Below are 16,905 nucleotides of genomic sequence, written 5' to 3'. Positions count from 1 at the left end.
CTTACCACTTACAACGTTAAGCGGAAAGAGCGACGAGCAAAACTGGGTATGCAGTATACTCCCGGTTTCGTGAGAACAGAACAAATCAAAAGAAAAAATTTAGATTAGAAAAAACAAAGGCCACCAGATAATACACCAAAACGGCTCAAATTTTGAGGGTGATTTTTATTGTCTTCTTTGTACATAACAACATAGAACTTTATTATATTTTACAAACTTTTTATAATGAGTACGTGTTGCTTTTGGAATCAAAAATAAATATTGCCCCTTTTTAAATAGATACATTTGTTAACTCTAGACACCAGGATATGATAAATTTTAGCCTGAAATCAGGGAGAAAATTTTTTATTCAGCACCTACTGCAGGAAGCCCTTGTACTAGGTCTTAGAGGAAACCGTTCACATCAGGCTTGAAGTCTGACAGACCTAAGTTCAAGAGCCAGCGCCACCCCTTCCCAGCAGCTTCCTTGAGTCTCGATTTTCTGCCTGTGAAATGGTAACAAGAATACCTTCCCTGCTCGCCTCATGGGACCATTGTGGTGGTAAAATGAGATGAGGTCCATCCCGTGGGATTGTGACCCACAGCAGACCCTTCTGCCGCAGCTACAGCCACTCCTAAGTGTCAGACTAGGTGCTGGGCACCAGGAGGGAAGAGCTGGGTTCCTCCTCTCAAAGCGTCCAGAGTGTCGGGGGGCAATCCAGGACAGAGTGACAGGCACCAGAAGAGACAACTGCACAGCACAGAGAGTGGGACGTGATTACCTCTGGCTAGGGCTGGCTCAAGTCAGAGGAGTGGTATTATTACTAAATAACGAGAAGGGATAACCCTTGCCCTCAAGCAATTCCAAATATATTTCTAGACACCAAGCAAACCCATCTCAAACAACATATGAACACAATGAGGAGGAAATGCATAGCCTAGGTTCAAACCTGGTCCCCTCACTTGCTAGCTGAGTAAGCGTGGGCATGGGGGAGCACCTAACCATTTGAGCCCCTCTCCTCCTCTGTATCATAGGGAGAGGCATGCATGCCTCGTAGGTCTTGCTCAGAGGACTGATTAAGGCACAGATTCCATATCGAGCACCTTCCCTGGGTCAGGCAGTGTTCTAATGGCTGGGGATGCAACAGGGAACCAACCAGGACAGGCTGCTGCCCTGCTGCTCTCTGAAGGAGATGACCCAGGGCAGTTGCTCAGCACAGCACCCACACAGCGCAGCCCATAAATGCTTGTGCTGTAGCATGACCACTATCATTAAGAGAACTCACAGCGTGGCCTGGAGAGAGCTTGGGGGAGGGAATGAGAGTTTCCAGATACATGAAGGCTGTTGTCGGGAATCACACAAGGCAGAGCCAAGACAGGAATATTTAAGCTGCCATTCATTGAGTGTTTACAGTGTAAAGCCTGCACATGTAATAACTCACTTAATCCTCATAGCAACCCTGTGGGATGGATACTCATCATCCCCATTTTACAGATGAGGACCCTGAAGCACAGATCCATGTGGTAGCTTATCTGAGGTTGCACAAGTGGTAAAGCCAGGATTTGAAGCCAGTCAGTTTGCTCTGCTCTGCATTCTCCCCAGGTTGGTGGATGCCCCGGGCAGACTGGTTTTAGGAGCTCGGGGCTTCCTTTGGAAGCTGAAAGCAATGTCATTTAGGGTGTTTAAGCCACAGAGAGATGACCATCTGTCCAAGCATTCTTTTGGGGATTGCTGGTGATATCAGATGACCATACCTTTCTACAGAACAGGCAGTGAACAATGTCTTGGTGGTGATGCTCTGGGATGCTAATGAGTAATTTCTTCTTGTCTCTTTCAGCTCACAGCCCCACACTTCCCTGTGGTGGTCAAGCTGGGACACGCCCACGCCGGAATGGGAAAGGTATGAGAAGCAGCTCTTCCGCTTATGTTAATATTCACACGGCTTCCCCAGACTACCTGTTCTCCTCTCCCTGTATCCCCCATCACCCCCACCTGAGCCCAGCCACCCAGATCAGAGTATTAGAGGAGACCAAAATTCACTCCCTCTCCTCCCCAGCCCACCTTTCTCTGAGCTCCCACGGAGCATCTCTCCAGCTCAGGCCATACTAGCTAAACCCTACCTGGCTAATTGTTTCCTGTCGTTGTGAATTCAGAGAAATAGATGTAAAGCATTTTGCAGATGGTGATTCTTCTGTTCCTGTCATCATCTCCACAGCTACGTGTAAGCTCATGTCTTACTCATCTCTTTATCACCTGCAGTGTTAGCACCCAGAAGGTGGCAAATGCATATGGCTCCCAGGAGGAAGCCCCTGGAGTCAGTTTCTACAAAAGGAAATAACATATTTTACATAGTCACAGTTGACGCTGCTACCGAACCAAACTTGGGTCCGCTCACCCGCGTGCAGTAAAGCCAATCTACTGACACTGGGTTGTGGTGAAGGAAAGTGCGGCTTTTATTGTAAAGGTGCCAATATAAGGAGGACGGGTGGCTCCTGCTCTAAAACCCCGAACTCCCCCTGAAAGCCTTCAGCAGAGCATTTTTAAAGGCCAGGTGAGGGAGGGGGTCGCAGGGAATGTCATCAGCTCATGCACAATTCTCTGATTGGTTGATGGTGAGGTAACAGAGTGGTTAACAGGATCAATCCTTAGGCACCAGTAGGTCTGGGGACTCATGATCATCAAATAGTTCATTTCTTCCATTTGGTGGTGGTTTTAGCATCTGTAAAACAACTCAAGAAGTGTGCGTCAGATACTATTATCTAGGTCCTTCAGAGAGGAGCTACAGCAGAAGATATGGGTGAGGAGTCTGTCCTGGGAAGGCCTTATAGGGTCCTGCTCGGTTACAACATATTACGACAAATTGTACTGGTCAGCTTTTTGCAGTTGCAAGTGTAGAAACGCAAATCAAATTAGGGGGCAAAAGGTAATTCATTGGTTCAAGGATCAGGAAGTCTGGAATAGTTCTTGATAGATTCAGGCAGAGCTGGATCCAGGAGCTCAAATGATATCAGAGCTCTTGGCTCTGTTTATCTCTACTTGTTGTTTCTTCAGATAGTCGAGATAGATGGCTGTGGGTGGCCCATTCTGGTCCCTAAGCTCACCGTCCCAGAGGAAGAAAGACCATGTCTCTTTCCAGCATCTCTGTATAAATCTCATGGAGGGATACTGATCAGTGCTTGGCCTTCTGGAGATTTACTCCTAAATAAGGGGAGTGGGGATGGGGAAGTGTCGGCGGCTGCCACAGGCCACCTCTCAAGCTTCTGGCTCAGGCAGAACCGTGTGAGAACATGTGGATCTCAGTGCCTGCCGTCCCCATTGGAGGGACCTGAGCCCATGCACAAGGCCCAGCCCGGGCGTCCTAGATAAAGGGCAGCAGGGGCCAGTAGAAAGCTTGCTTTGTGTAGGCCCAGCCCAGCCATGAATAACCCTACACCCTGCACCTTCGTTCTTCCCACCCCATTATGCCTTCTGCATCACCTCTTTCCACCTAAACTCCAACCCCTTCAAGCAACAAAGGATGGAAAGAGTCAGACAGGTCAGGGCGTGACCTCAGCTCTGACCTTTGTGTGAAGTGGAGCAGGTTGCCATCTAACTTCTCTTGGCCTCATCTGACAAATGATGACACTTTTTTTTATTGAAATCTAGTTGATTTACCATGCTGTGCCAGTCTCTGCTGTAGAGCAAAGTGACTCAGTTATACACATATAGACATTCTTTTTTCATATTCTTTTCCATTACGGTTTATCACAGGGTACTGAGGATAGTTCCCTGTGCTATACATTAGGACCTTGTTGTTTATCCATTCTAAATGTAATAGTTTGCACAAACAATGATACTTCTTATAACCACCTTTAAAATGAATCCTTGTCTATTATATCTCAGTAAAACTGGAAGAAAAAAAAAATTTTTAATCCTCCCGCCATACTACCTCTCCCTAAAAAGGACACATTGTGAGGGCGGAGATTTTTACCTGTTTGCCCACTACTGCACCTACGGCTCCGAATGGCTCCTGGTGTACCCCTAGCCTCTCAGTTTGTTGGTCGAGTGGATAAATGAGTAACTCCCCCTTCAGATGCCACCCTAAGTCTGCTCCCCACTGCCTGTTCTCCCAACCCCTCCTCCATCCCCTGTCATCTGGCTATAGCTCCCTCCACTCCTGAGGCTGCCCTCCCCATGGTCCTCAATGACCCTCTGCTGCTAATTCAGCTGTCACTTTTCTGTCCATAGTTGAATTTACCTTTCTACATCATTTAAACCTGCTGGCCATCCTTTCTGCCCTGAAACTCATGCCCCTCTCCTGGCTCTCTGCTCTCTCTCTGACCCATCCTTCACAGTCTCCTTCAAGTGCTTTCCTTCCTGCTGCATCTCTAGCCGCATCTATTCCATCAGCACACGCTATCTGAGCTCTCGTCTGCTCTTTCAGCTTCAGCTCCCATCTACACACCAACAGCCCCCCAGTCACATTTCCTACGCAGAGCATCAGGCTCTTATACCAAGTTACCTCCTCTACATCTCCACTGCATGCCCCGTGGAAACCTCCGACTCTGAACTTCCCAGACCATGTCCATTTTGTTTTCAGACAGCCCACCCTCCTTCCTCATCTTTATCCTCCTCCTCTTCCTGGGACCATCTCTACAACAGGAACCACCAGTCCCTCCGTTGTCTTGAAACTGAAGTCTGGGAGTCATCTCCCCTCCCCTGTGTCCCAATGGTCATCAAGTCTTGTCACTTGCCCTTTTGTTAATGTTTCTCAAACCTGTCCCTTTCTTTCCGCCTACTGTCGCCATCTTGGACAGCTTTGGTAAAGTTAGAGGGTTCCCAAGAATTAAATTCCGTTTCTAAAGCTTAAAATAATCCCAGACAGGAAATAAAAAGAAGGAAATACTTAAGGAGACTGACGCAATGTCGGGGGAGGGGATGCCTCTGAGAAACTCGAGCCCAAAAGGAACTCCCAGAACATAGAAAGGAGGCCACATCTCCGAGAATAAGAAGTGTCACCCGCTGGAATAAACTGAGGTTTGCAAAAATGCTGAGATCAAGGGGAAAGGACTTTTCTCCTTCTGTCTGGAATGAGAAAAGTATCAGGAACGGCCTGGACATGCCGACTGAGCAAATGATGTCATATTCGTGGCTGAGGGGGAGAAAAACAGAACGGTATCTTCTACAGTACCTCCAGTTTCCCTCCAGAAGGAAGATTGTCTGTCTGGAGAGAAGCAAGGAGAACATTTCTAGGAGAAAACTGGTGAAGAGGCTGTCAATTAACTCAGTCTTACTGGAAATCCACCCAGGATCCCATGATTGAAATTCCTGACCCTCCTCAATTATATTTTGCTTCTCTGTTCACACATATGAATTCGTACCTACTCTGTGCTAAGAATCGGAGGATGAATAGGGCCCAGTCCTTGCTCTCAAGAAACTGAGGAGACAACCACATAAGTAAATAAGTATAAGATGTGCTGAGGATCTGATAGAAGGCTGTGCAGGGAGTGTGGAGATTGAAGGAAGGAACTTAATTCCACCTAAGGGATGGAAAGAAGTTCCTTGTCAGGGTAACTACATGGTTTGGTGTGCCTGGAGATTTAAGGAGTTCTAACAAACAAGAAAGACTCGAAGACAAGAGATGGACCAATACCCTCTTTATTAAAACAAAGAATAGTGGATGTCACAAGGCACAGAAATCAAAATATAGTGAAACGCTGTGCAGTTTGGGGAGCACTTAGATAGTTAGGAGGTAATCGTGGGACACACCAGGAGTTCTAAGAAACCAGTAAGGCTAGACCAATTTAAGAGGGTGGTGTTCTTCCCCCAGGGGCATTTGGTCATGTCTGGAGGCAGCTTTGGTTGTCACAACTGGGGGTGAGGGAAGTGCTAGGGACATCTGGCATCTACCTGGTGGGAGCCAAGGATGCTGCTGAACACCCTAAAATGCCCCCTACAACAAAGAATTATCCAGCCCAAAATGTCAAGAGCGTCAAGGTTAAGAAACCCTGGACAAAACTAATTTCATTTCCTTTGTGGAAAGTTTTACCAGACTAGAAACCAGGGGAAGGAGTGGTTATTATGGAGTTCAACACGTTTCAAAGTCTGTTCCAAAGGACTATGCTAAAGACTATTTTAGTCAAATACGAAAATTCCATGTTAAAGTAGGTTTTTAGTGCAGAACTTCTCAGAGTCGTAAATTTGCTCATATACCTCCTAGGGGTACAAGAACATGAAAACTTGTGCAGAATTTTCCAGATTTACCTGACTCAAGAAACTTTTCACCGTTTTTTAATTGAGATGCGTGTCCTTTCCTTAATTTGTAAAAACTCTTCGCACATTAAGAACATTCATCCTTTGTCATACTTTGCAATGATTTTTCTCCATTTGACAGTTACATATCCATTTTATTATTCAGTATTTAACCAATTTTAAAGGTTTTTTTTCAATTGTAGTCACATGTTTCCAACTTTGGGAGGCAGTTTGTTATAGTGGCTAAGGGTGTTGATTTGAATCTACTTGTTAGTTGTGAGACCTTAGGTTAAGTTACTTACCCTCCCCAACCCTAGTTTCATCATCTTATGTAAAAGGAGGATATTAATAGTATCAACCTAATATGCTGGTTGTGAAGATTAAGAGACATTATTCATGTCAAACACATAGTTCAGTGCCTGGAACACAATAGGCACTCAATAAATATTAGCTGTCATTATTATTAAGAATGTTTGAACCTGCTCTGAGAACCCAAAATCCAATTGAAGTCAATAGGGGAGATGTGACTAAACAGCATCCTCTGTCAGAGACTATATTTTATTTGGCTGCAAGTTCAATGTGAATCAGATGAGTAAGGAGTTGCCAAAAGCTCTAATCCATAAACACCTAATAAATAGGTGAAAATGGGCTCAACCTCATTCATCACTAGGGAAATACAAATGAAAACTATGATGAGATGCCACTATATAACCACTAGACTAGCTCGAACTAAAAAGATTAATAATACTAAGTGTTGGCAAGGACATGGAACATTTGGAACACAAACACAGAGCTAGTGAAAGTGTCAATTGATACAACTGCTTTGGAATACAGATTGTTATCATCTACTAAGCTGAAGTTACACAGAAGTTCTTCTTTTAGGTATACCCAACCTAAATGCATGCGTGTGTGCTCCAGTGTTTATAGCAGCTCATTCATAGTTACCAAAATCTGGACACAGTCCATGTGTCCATTAGAAATAGAATAGATAAATAAATCGCAGTATATTCAGACAAATGGAAAATTTCCAGCAGTGAAAATGGATGAACTACAACTATATACAACAACGTGCATGAATTTCACAAATACACCATTGAATGAAATAAGTCAGATACAAAAGGATGCCTATTTATATGATTTCATTTATATAAAATTCAAAACCAGGGAAACTAAACTATAGTGTTAAGTGGGCTACATAATAAGGTGATAAAACTTTTAAGAAAAGCAAGAAAATTACTACCATAAAAAAATAGAAGTTACCTTTGTGGAGGAGGGAGGTGTGGTCATTGGGATGCAGCAGGAGTGGTCCAAGTTCTAGTTCTTGACTTGGGTAGTAGTTATGTGGATGTTTGCTTTGTGATTGACAGCTCATTGAACTGTCATTTTTATACTGGGCAATTCTCTATGTGTGTTATATTTCAAAATAAAATAAGGTTTTCTAAACCTTGTTTAGGACATATTAATGGAGACCTGATTTCCAAAATAAAGTGAGAGTCCTGCACTGCACTGATTCCTCCATGGCTAGAACATTGTATTCGGTTCTGGGCTGTAAACCAGTTCTGGGTGTTTGAAAGAGCCATTGACACATGAGTATGTCCAGGGGAAAATGAACTGAGCAATGGAGGGCAGAGGCATCCAGGCTAGGAGGGCTAGAGACAGTGGGGCCACCGTCCCCAGAAACATGGAGAATTGTCCTGGGAAGGTAAGCTGGGCTGCTTCTATATAACATGTAGCAGCCAAAAATGGGACCAAGGTCAGGGGGAAGTGCATGAGGGTTGTGTTGAAAGAGCAACTTTCTGACAATCAGAGGTGAATATTAATGGAATGAAGAGCCCCTTTGGGTAGGAAGTTCTCATCAATGCAGAACTGGAGCAAAGATGAATACTTACTGGAGAGTTTCAAGGGAATTTAAGCATTATGTGAGATTCTTAGCCTGAGATGTTTGAACCCCGTAAAACTGAGACACATCTGCGTATGTTTATGTGTGGATGGGATATGAATGTTTTTGGGGGAAAGGAGTACATAGCTTCTTCCACCTTTTCACAGGGGCCATGACCCTCCCAAAGTTTAACATACCCTGAAGGTGACTGCTACAGTATCTTCCAATGAAAAGAATCTGTGGTTTTGATCAATACTATGAGCGGTCTATTGAAAGGAATGGCATATCTGTTATTATCATAGAAGTCAAGTTCAAGGCCAACTGCCAGTATAGTGTGGGGGTAGCATTTGTAGAATCTGAAAGCGTGTTTCTGGTTTGAATCTGGATTAACCATTTACTAGTTGTGTGTCCTTGGGCAAGTTGCCTAACCTCTCCGTGCCTCAATTTCTTCATCTCTAATATGGGGACAATAATCTCCCTCCTGGAATTGTACTGATGATAGAATCAATCAGCCCAGGCTTAGGAAGGTGCCTGGTCAACACTCAGTGAATGGGAGCTTTAAAAACTCACTACAAACATAAACTATTACTCTGATTACCTAACTGCTTATCTCAACTAAGATGAGATAAGCAGTTGCTCATAATAGACAAAAAGGGAAGGAGAATTAAATTCTGGGTAAATTCTTAAAGTAAGGAAAACGGGATTCCAGCATTCCCAGGAGAGGCCAAGATAACACACAAACCCCACCCTGGGCGTCACCTTATCCTTGTTTCATAAATTCACAGACCTTCAGGACTTAAGTCCCAGCACCCCACTTAAAAGATAAGAACCTGAGGCCCCAGAGAGGAGAAGGGTCTTGCCCAAGGCCACATAGTGAGGAAGCATCCCCAGTAACAGAACAGGAAGGGAAAGAAAACCCTTTGAGATTATTCAACCCCATTGCATACTTTACAGATAAGAACAGTAGTAGTAATAATAGCCAGAATAATAATAAAAGCTAATGCTCTATGGAGTTTACTCTGTGCAGGCACTGTTCTAAGTGCTTTATAAATTACTCATTGACTACTATCCTCCCAGAACCACCCTATGAGGAAGATACTGTGGGTATCCCCACTTTTCAGATGAGGAAACTGAGGCGCAGGGAGTAAGGGGTGGAATGGGGTTCAACCCTGGGCAGTCTGGCTCTGGCTCCTAAGCTCAGTGAGAGGTAAAGGGCACTGTCATGGTCACAGGTTAGTAAGCCCAGACGCAGGCTTGGCCAGGGTTTGTTGTTCTACTAAGAGGAGCCTGGAGTGATGAGGGACAGGGATGAGGCGCCTTGGCAGACAGCCTGTCTGTTCTGGAGGGACCAGGTGGAAGCTCCTAAATGCACTGTCTTCCAGTCGCCCCGGCATCTTGCACACCCCTGCTTGCCCAGGGCTGCTGCTGTCATCAGCTCCCAGCGACCTGGACTCTGCTCTCTTCCCTCAGGCTGACTCACTTAATAAGACTTCCCAGCACTGTCCACTTTTTAAAGTGGGAGTAGGTGGCCAGATAACACGGTAATGGAGAGAAAGGGCTAGAAAATGAGCAAATGGGAGAATGGAACCCAGGGGAACAGTTAAGAAATCAAGTGCTCCCCAGCACCTGGGAGATCACCAGGGAGGAAAGTCACTCTGTGTTTCATGCTCAGCAGAAGCTGAATCAAGTGAGAGCGGGGGAGAGGCTCCAGCCTGCAAGGCGTGCCGGGCAAGCAGTGTTCACGGCCGCTGCCAAGCTGTGTAGGAGGAGAGGAGAGAGGGACACACACTCCCTCCAGCAGCCTCCCTCTCAACTCCACCACCCACCAAGTCCCCCCCACCCCGCAGATGACCACTGCCTCCTTTACTCTCTGCTTCTCTTGAACAAAATGGGCCCTTAAGGGGCTTCCATCTGTCCTTTACACCGTAGTGAAAATTGTAAACACTGTGCTCTGCATCTCAGAGCCTCTGGCATGAGGCTCTGCATCTCAGAGCCTCTGGCATGAGGCTATAAGCACAATAAATACTCTCGATCCTCATTATTCATGGATTCTGTATTTCTGAATTCACCTACTCACTAGGAATATATTCGTCACCCCAGAATCAATTCTCATAGTGTTTTCGTGGTCATTCACAGACACGTGCAGAGCGGTGAATAATTTGCGTGTTCCTTCCCAACTGATGTCGAGCAGGAAACACTCTTCTTGTTTCAGCTCGTAAACAAGTGTCCTCTTCTTGGTGTATTTAGTGCCACACTTTTGCATTTTTGTCCCTTGTGTTGGTGATTTCATTGTTTAAAATGACTCCCAAGCGTAGGGCTGAAGTGCTGTTTGGTGTTGCTAACCCCAAGCAGGCTGTGATGTTTCTTATGGAAAAAAATGTATGTGTTAGATAAGCTTCATTCATGGATGAGTTACGGTGTTGTTGGCTATGAGTTCAATGTTAATGAATCAACCATATATATTAAATAAGTTGTCTTTAAAAGGAAGCGCACATAACAAGATGATATATTGATGAGTTGATGAAAATGTGACCATAGGCTTGCAGGAAACGAACCCTAGGAGTGGTGGCTCAGGATTCACTAATTCAGTGTTTGCTGCAAAGTTACAGAATGTGACTACTGTGAATAATGAGAATGGACTCTGTGTGTGTGTGTACATATGTGTATATATCACACACACAAACACACATATTCTGTAGAGTCCTAAGGGCCTCTTTCTTCCTTTGGATGCCAAACTGCCACAATTCTAAGCACAAACAGAAGCAAACTAAAACAGTTATTTCATGACTCTGTCCAGCCTGACATCTGTCATGTTGAAGATGACATCACCTGGATCATCAACTCGTTTTCCTTACGAGGGTTTAAGGCTGAGATCTCTACTGGTGACGCTTACACTGCCAATCCCCGCATATTTACACCATCCTTGGTTGGCCTGGGTTCAGGTCCTGCCAGCCTTGCACTCCCTGGGGCCCACAGTATCCACCTGGGCAAGTCATTTAAACACATAAGTGCAGGGTGCCAAATATGTCAAATATACATGGTTTTCCTCACCAATCACTTGGAAGAGCTAGTGAGTAGAAGTGCCTTAAAAAGTATGAAGCGCCATGTGGAGGTGAGGCGGAGAGGGAAACGAAGAAGAGTATGGGCTTTGGACTCAGCCCTCACTGGGTCTGGTCTGGGCTCCGCCATCGGCTAGCATTGTGACCTGGTGCGAATTCCTTGCCTTCCCTGGGATAACTCAAAGCAGATCAGATGGGATGAACAGAGGTACACCAGCTGGTGCAGCAGGATGAGTGCCTTCAACATCTCTAACCCTCAAAGGTGCCCTGAGAGCTATTTCTGATCCCAGCTTTCCAGAGGTTCCAAGAGTTGTTTTGCTTAAAGTCACAGGTAAATGACGGAAGTGGGATTCGAACTGAGGTTGTCAGGTTCTTCAGCTCTTTTCTTCCTGCTGCCTGGGACCCTCAGGAACGCCCTGGTGGAATCACCTCTTCCCATCATAAGGCAACCAGCCAACTTAATTGGAGAGTTGATTTATGAAGAATTTCACAGGGTTCCACCCAAGAAACATGTCAGTACCTTGGAGATGAGCACTGACCTTTGCATATGAACTGCTCTTGTTGTCTGCTGGACTGATCTCACCCCAGGCCTGAAGCCAAGAATAAGAACCCTTGTGCAAGAGAATGAGAAGAAGAAAAGGAAGAATATCACCCCTGGCACTGTGTCTTAAAAACAGTGTACACCCCCAATCACAGGCCCCATTTTGTCAAGAGGGACAGAGACACAGGAACAGACTCATCTGGAAAGAATAAATCACCTGCTCTTGTGTGCACTGACCACACCACTCCTCCATGGAAGACAGAATATTTTTGAGCTGACAAACGTTGAAAAACAGTACTTCCTTCTTCTTTTCTCTCCTTTCCTGGCAACGTCTGTTGACCCATCCTGGCATAGTATGCAAGAAAGGCCAGAGAAGTCATTCCCTAGGAGTCTCCCCAAAAGAGGAGGGGGCACACATCGCCTGTTGGGGGGTACTCTGTATAATTTCCCACAACTTGATGACCAGCTCCATACTTTTTCCCCCAACATCAGACAGTCACGTGCAATTTACAAAATTCATCCACACTGGGAGCCTGCTCAGGTTCCAACAGTCTTTTGATGAGGGTGTGGTTATCATGATAGCCATTTAACAGATGAGACCAGCAGAGGTCGAGGAGGCGAAATGATTTGGCACAAGGTTGCACATTGTGTGCTGGGAAGGCTGCACATTCTTTCCCCTGGTCCTGGCACCCATGCCAGGGAAGGGAAGCCTCCAGAGAGTTCTGCCAGCCCACCTGGAACACAGCCTGTGTGTCCACTGAGGTCTTCCTCAGCCAAAATGTGCAGGCGCAGCCCATTGTCACTATCAGCAGGCAGTAGAAGTGATGTCCTGAAACAAGCAGATGCCACCTGCTCACTGCAGCCGCAGCCCAGGCCAGCCTCCCACCCTGCTTCCCGCAGATGAGACCAGCCACACCTCTGGCTTCTTGGAAATAAATCCACTTGGAGGCAGCTGGCATTGTTGCCAACAGGTGGCAGCAGCAGGGTTGTTTGTGGGAGGAAACCAGAGAAGGATGTAAACAGTGGGCTTACTGCGTTTTGGAGAGAGAAGAGAGTGTGTGTGTTTGGGGGCAGGGTGAGCAGACACTTACACACAGTTATCAGCATCCTCTACCTAGCCTCCAGACAAATGAACACTACTGGCAGAACCTGTCCTCTCACTTTGACTACTGGCCCCCAGCCCCAAGAAACCTTCACACCAACACTCCATCCTCCAGTAGTGAGGCCATAAGATGCAAGGGAGGCCACGTGGGACAGTGAATGCTGTTCAGGCTTTCCCATATCATGACGCTTGTGGAAAATGGTTCTATTGAGGATTGAGTGGGTCAATGGCAGGGGCTACCAGCAGCTGAAGAGAAGAGCCTGGGACTTCCAGCCACTCTGAGGGATAAGGGAGCAGCAGCAAGAGCACCTATGGGGATGTGCTGGGTGATGAGCCAAGTTGAGTGTAGCCCCCGAGTCAGACAGGCCTGAGCTCCTTGACAACCTTCTCTTCAAAGTGGGACCTTTGTAGAAGGACCAGCAGTCTCAGCGTCACCTGGGAGCCCCTTAAAAATGCAGAGCACAGACATATCCTCCAACCTGCTGAATCAGATGCTGCATTTTAACAAGATGCCCAGTGACCCGCATGCTGCTCTACACGCCCAGAGGACGTGAACTCAGATGCTCACCGGGTCAAGATAGTTACCATAATGAGTCAAGAGTCCAGGTGGGGACTGTGCTGACCCGGAGAGCCCAGGCCAGCCTGCATGGGCAGCCACACACAACTCAGTCCCAGCCGGACAAAGCCCCGAGAAACTGTGCAGACCTGATCACCTGATTCTTTCTTAAGCCAATTCACTGGGTCTCTGATATGAATTCTCCTGATTTTAACGTATTGAAAACTAATTTTAAAATCTTTTAAAACGCTGTACAGGCCAAGTGAAACACATCTGTAGTCCACTGAACACCCCGGGGCACCAGTTGGGCGGCTCCAACTTTAGAGTCAGTGTGGTCTTACCCTCTCTTTACAGGGAGCCATGCAGCCTAATGATTAATGCCACAGACTCTGCAACAGCCCCAGGAGTTCAAATCCCAGCTCGGCCACTTCCCAGGTCTATTCTATAACCTTGGGTGAGCACTTGACTTGGAGTCTTCGTTTTCTCATCTGTAAAGTGGCCCTAATAAGTCTCCCTAATGGGTGAAGAGTTGCCCTGCATCCTGACTGAGATAAAGCACTTTAAAAATCTGTGGATACTTTAAGAGATGTTGATTCACTTCCTCTAGGGCCTAAATGCTCCCTCTACTTTCCAGTGCTTACAGATCACTGGAGACCTCGTTAAAATGCAGATTCTGATTCACTAGGCCTGGGTGGGGCCTGCCTGAAAGTCTCCATTTCTAACAAGCTCCCAGGTAATGTCAGGGATGCTGGTCCCAGTCAGTTAGTCATGCCAGTGAGGGGTCAGCAGACTTTCTCAGTACAGGGCCAGATGGTAAACATCTTAACCGCTCTGGCCAAATGGTCTGTTGCAACTACTGGACCCCACCATTGTGGTAGAAAAACATCCCTAGACAAGAGGTAAATGAAGCATGTGGCCGTGTTCCACTATAAATTTATGGACGCTGAAATTTGAGTTTCATATAATTTTCACGTGTCATGGGATTATCGTTCTTCTTTCAATTTTTTTCCCCAGCCATTTAAAAACTATTCTTAACCCATGGACCTCACAAAAACCTACAGTCACCCTCCCCAGCGATTGTAAACTCGCTGGGTGCACAAGCGGCACCCACTAAGTCCACCTTTCCTCCTGACCTGGCCAGTGCCCTGGACAGCGGGAAGCCCCCTCCTTCCCGCTGCACCCTGCACGGGGCCCTGGGAAGCTGAGGTGTTGCCTTTCAGAGCTGACACTTGTCAGGTGCCTCCCTTCCCTTCCATTCAATCTCACGGTCACACTTTAACTCTATAAACACACGGGCAAGAGAATCAGTGACCCAGAGCTCAATAACAACAGAAGGAGTTTGATTTATTAAGGGGAAGAGCAAAGGAAAGGAACCAGCAAACTGATAAGCAGGATAATTAGGCAGTTCTCTAAACAGTCCATCAAACCCTCCGTTGTTCCCATCACTTCCCACCACCCCTTCCGACCCCTGGCAGCACGTGACCCAGGCAGCCAGGGTGAGGACATCCGTTGGACTCTGGGTCTCAGCCTTTGGAAGGATTGGGGGAAGGGCAAAGGCTTTTGAGAATTTGAGACCAGGGCTCTTGTGTTCATTCAACCAACATTAATGGATTTGGTGCCCAGCTGTTCTGAGTTAGGGACTCAGTAAATGTTTATTGAATATTTTGGCAGATGTTTATGAACATTTGCTATGTGCAAGGAATGGGCTAGACCCTGGGATGGAGGACTCTTGGTTAAGATCCAGACATGGAAAAGACATGGCTCCTGAATGCAGGAAATTTACCCACAAAAGACACAGGCTCACACTGGACCACAGTCTAGGGCAGTGCTTGCCAGACTACCTCCCACAGGCCAAACCCAGTCCCGGACCTGGTTTTGTTAATAAAGTTTTATTGTAACACAGCCCTGCCCATTTGTGTACATATTGTGTATGGCTGCTTCCACACTATAGCATCAGAGTTGAATCATTTTCATGGCCTGCAAAGCCTAAAATATTTAGCACTGTATTCTTCACAGAAAAAGTTCGCCAATCCGTGGTCTAGTGCCATGCTTTTCCAAGTATTTGTATAGCAAACCCCAGTAAGTAATACATCCTGTAGGAGGAGGCAGACGATAAAATAAACAGATTAAACTGCTATATGTCAGGTGACAAGAAGGGCCCTGGAGGCAGAAACAGGATAAGAGGGAGAGAGCGTGACGGGGGCAGGGGGCTGGGGCAGCTATCAGGGAAGCCTTCCTGTGAAGTGGCATGTGAAGGAAGGAGAGAGTGAGCCACGTGGACACGTAGAGGAAGAGCATGACAGCAAAGGGGAGAGCATGCATAAAAGCCCTGGGGCAGGAGTGAGTGCTTGAGGTGAAGAGTGATGGAAGTAAGGCTGGTGAGTTGGGGAGAGGTGGTGGAAGGCCACGTAGACAACTGACTGCAGTCAGAGCAGAATGAATAAACCCTACAGCAGAAAGACAAGCCGAGCGCTGGGAAGGAGGCCCAGATAAAACTAAACCATGATGCAGGGGGAGCCTCCACTGATTTATTGATTTGTCCAAAAATCACGTCTTGTAAGTGTGCGTAGGGACTGTGCTGAGGCAACAAATAAGCTCCTTCAAGGAGCTCCCTTTCTCACGGTGACAGGGGCCATGCGAGCAAATACATCATGACAGAGGGAGATGTCAGGGGAAGCAGGAGCACCTTTGGGGGGACCAGGGAAGACTTCCACACGATGGGAAACCTCAGCTCCCTCTCAAAGGATGAGGAGATATAATGCAGGTTGATACAGCCGAGAAAAGCATTCCAGGCAATGGGACCTGCACACACAAAGGCATAAAGGCCCAAGAGAACATCGCAGGCTGTTGGTACAGTGGGAACAGTGGTTCTCAAGCCTGGCAGGGTGTTAGAAGCACCCAGGAAGCTTTGAAATTATACTTCTACCCGGGGCCCACCCCCAGACTTTGCAGTGATTGGCTGGAAGAGGACCCGGGCACTGGCATTTTTTTATCTCCAGGAGATGCTAATGTGACACCAGTACTTCAGAGCTCTGGGCTGGAGGGAGACATGGAAGAGTAGGTGAGACTGGGCAGGAGTCATGGCCAGATCATAGATGCGTTTTATGCTGCCTCTACAATGTGGACTTTATCTTCTAGGTAAGAGAGAGACCCACTGTTGGGGTTTAAGCAAAGAATGGGCTTGGTTGGATTTATAAGGTAGAAAAGGCACTCTGGCAGCAGTGTAAGAGGAGAGGAGAGGAGTGGGGGCCAGGAGGGGAAGATTAGAAACCCTGGGAGTTATTAGGGAGACACTGCATCAGTTCAGAGAAGAAATAAGGGTTTGCACCCAGGCAGGACCAAGGCAGTGAGGGATGAGATAAGGATGCAGTCAAGAGATATGGGAAAAGCAGAATTGAAAGAACTCAGGGACTGCCCAGATGCAGAGCAGGAGAAGAAAACTGAGAATATAATGATTCCATTCACTGAAATATGAGATCAAGAAGGCTAGGCTTGAGGGGGAAGATAATGAGTTCAGTTTTTAACATTTTGAGTTGGAGGTACCAGTGGAAAATAAC

General features: G+C 46.5%; 1 protein-coding gene across 1 annotated transcript in view; it reads left to right on the top strand.

Moving 5' to 3' along the window:
• Positions 1-16,905, top strand: part of SYN3 (synapsin III) — a 460,653-nt gene that overhangs the window by 389,746 nt on the left and 54,002 nt on the right. The window contains exon 7 of the mRNA XM_082850535.1: positions 1,818-1,880. Within this exon, the coding sequence (XP_082706661.1) occupies positions 1,818-1,880 (63 nt within the window). The remainder of the gene's footprint in view (positions 1-1,817; positions 1,881-16,905) is intronic.

Source organism: Leucopleurus acutus (assembly GCF_964270905.1).
Source record: "Leucopleurus acutus genome assembly, chromosome: 11".
In the NCBI taxonomy this organism is placed as follows: domain Eukaryota; kingdom Metazoa; phylum Chordata; class Mammalia; order Artiodactyla; family Delphinidae; genus Leucopleurus; species Leucopleurus acutus.
The sequence above is the reverse complement of the archived record's forward strand: the minus strand, read 5'-3'. Positions and strand labels throughout refer to the sequence as shown.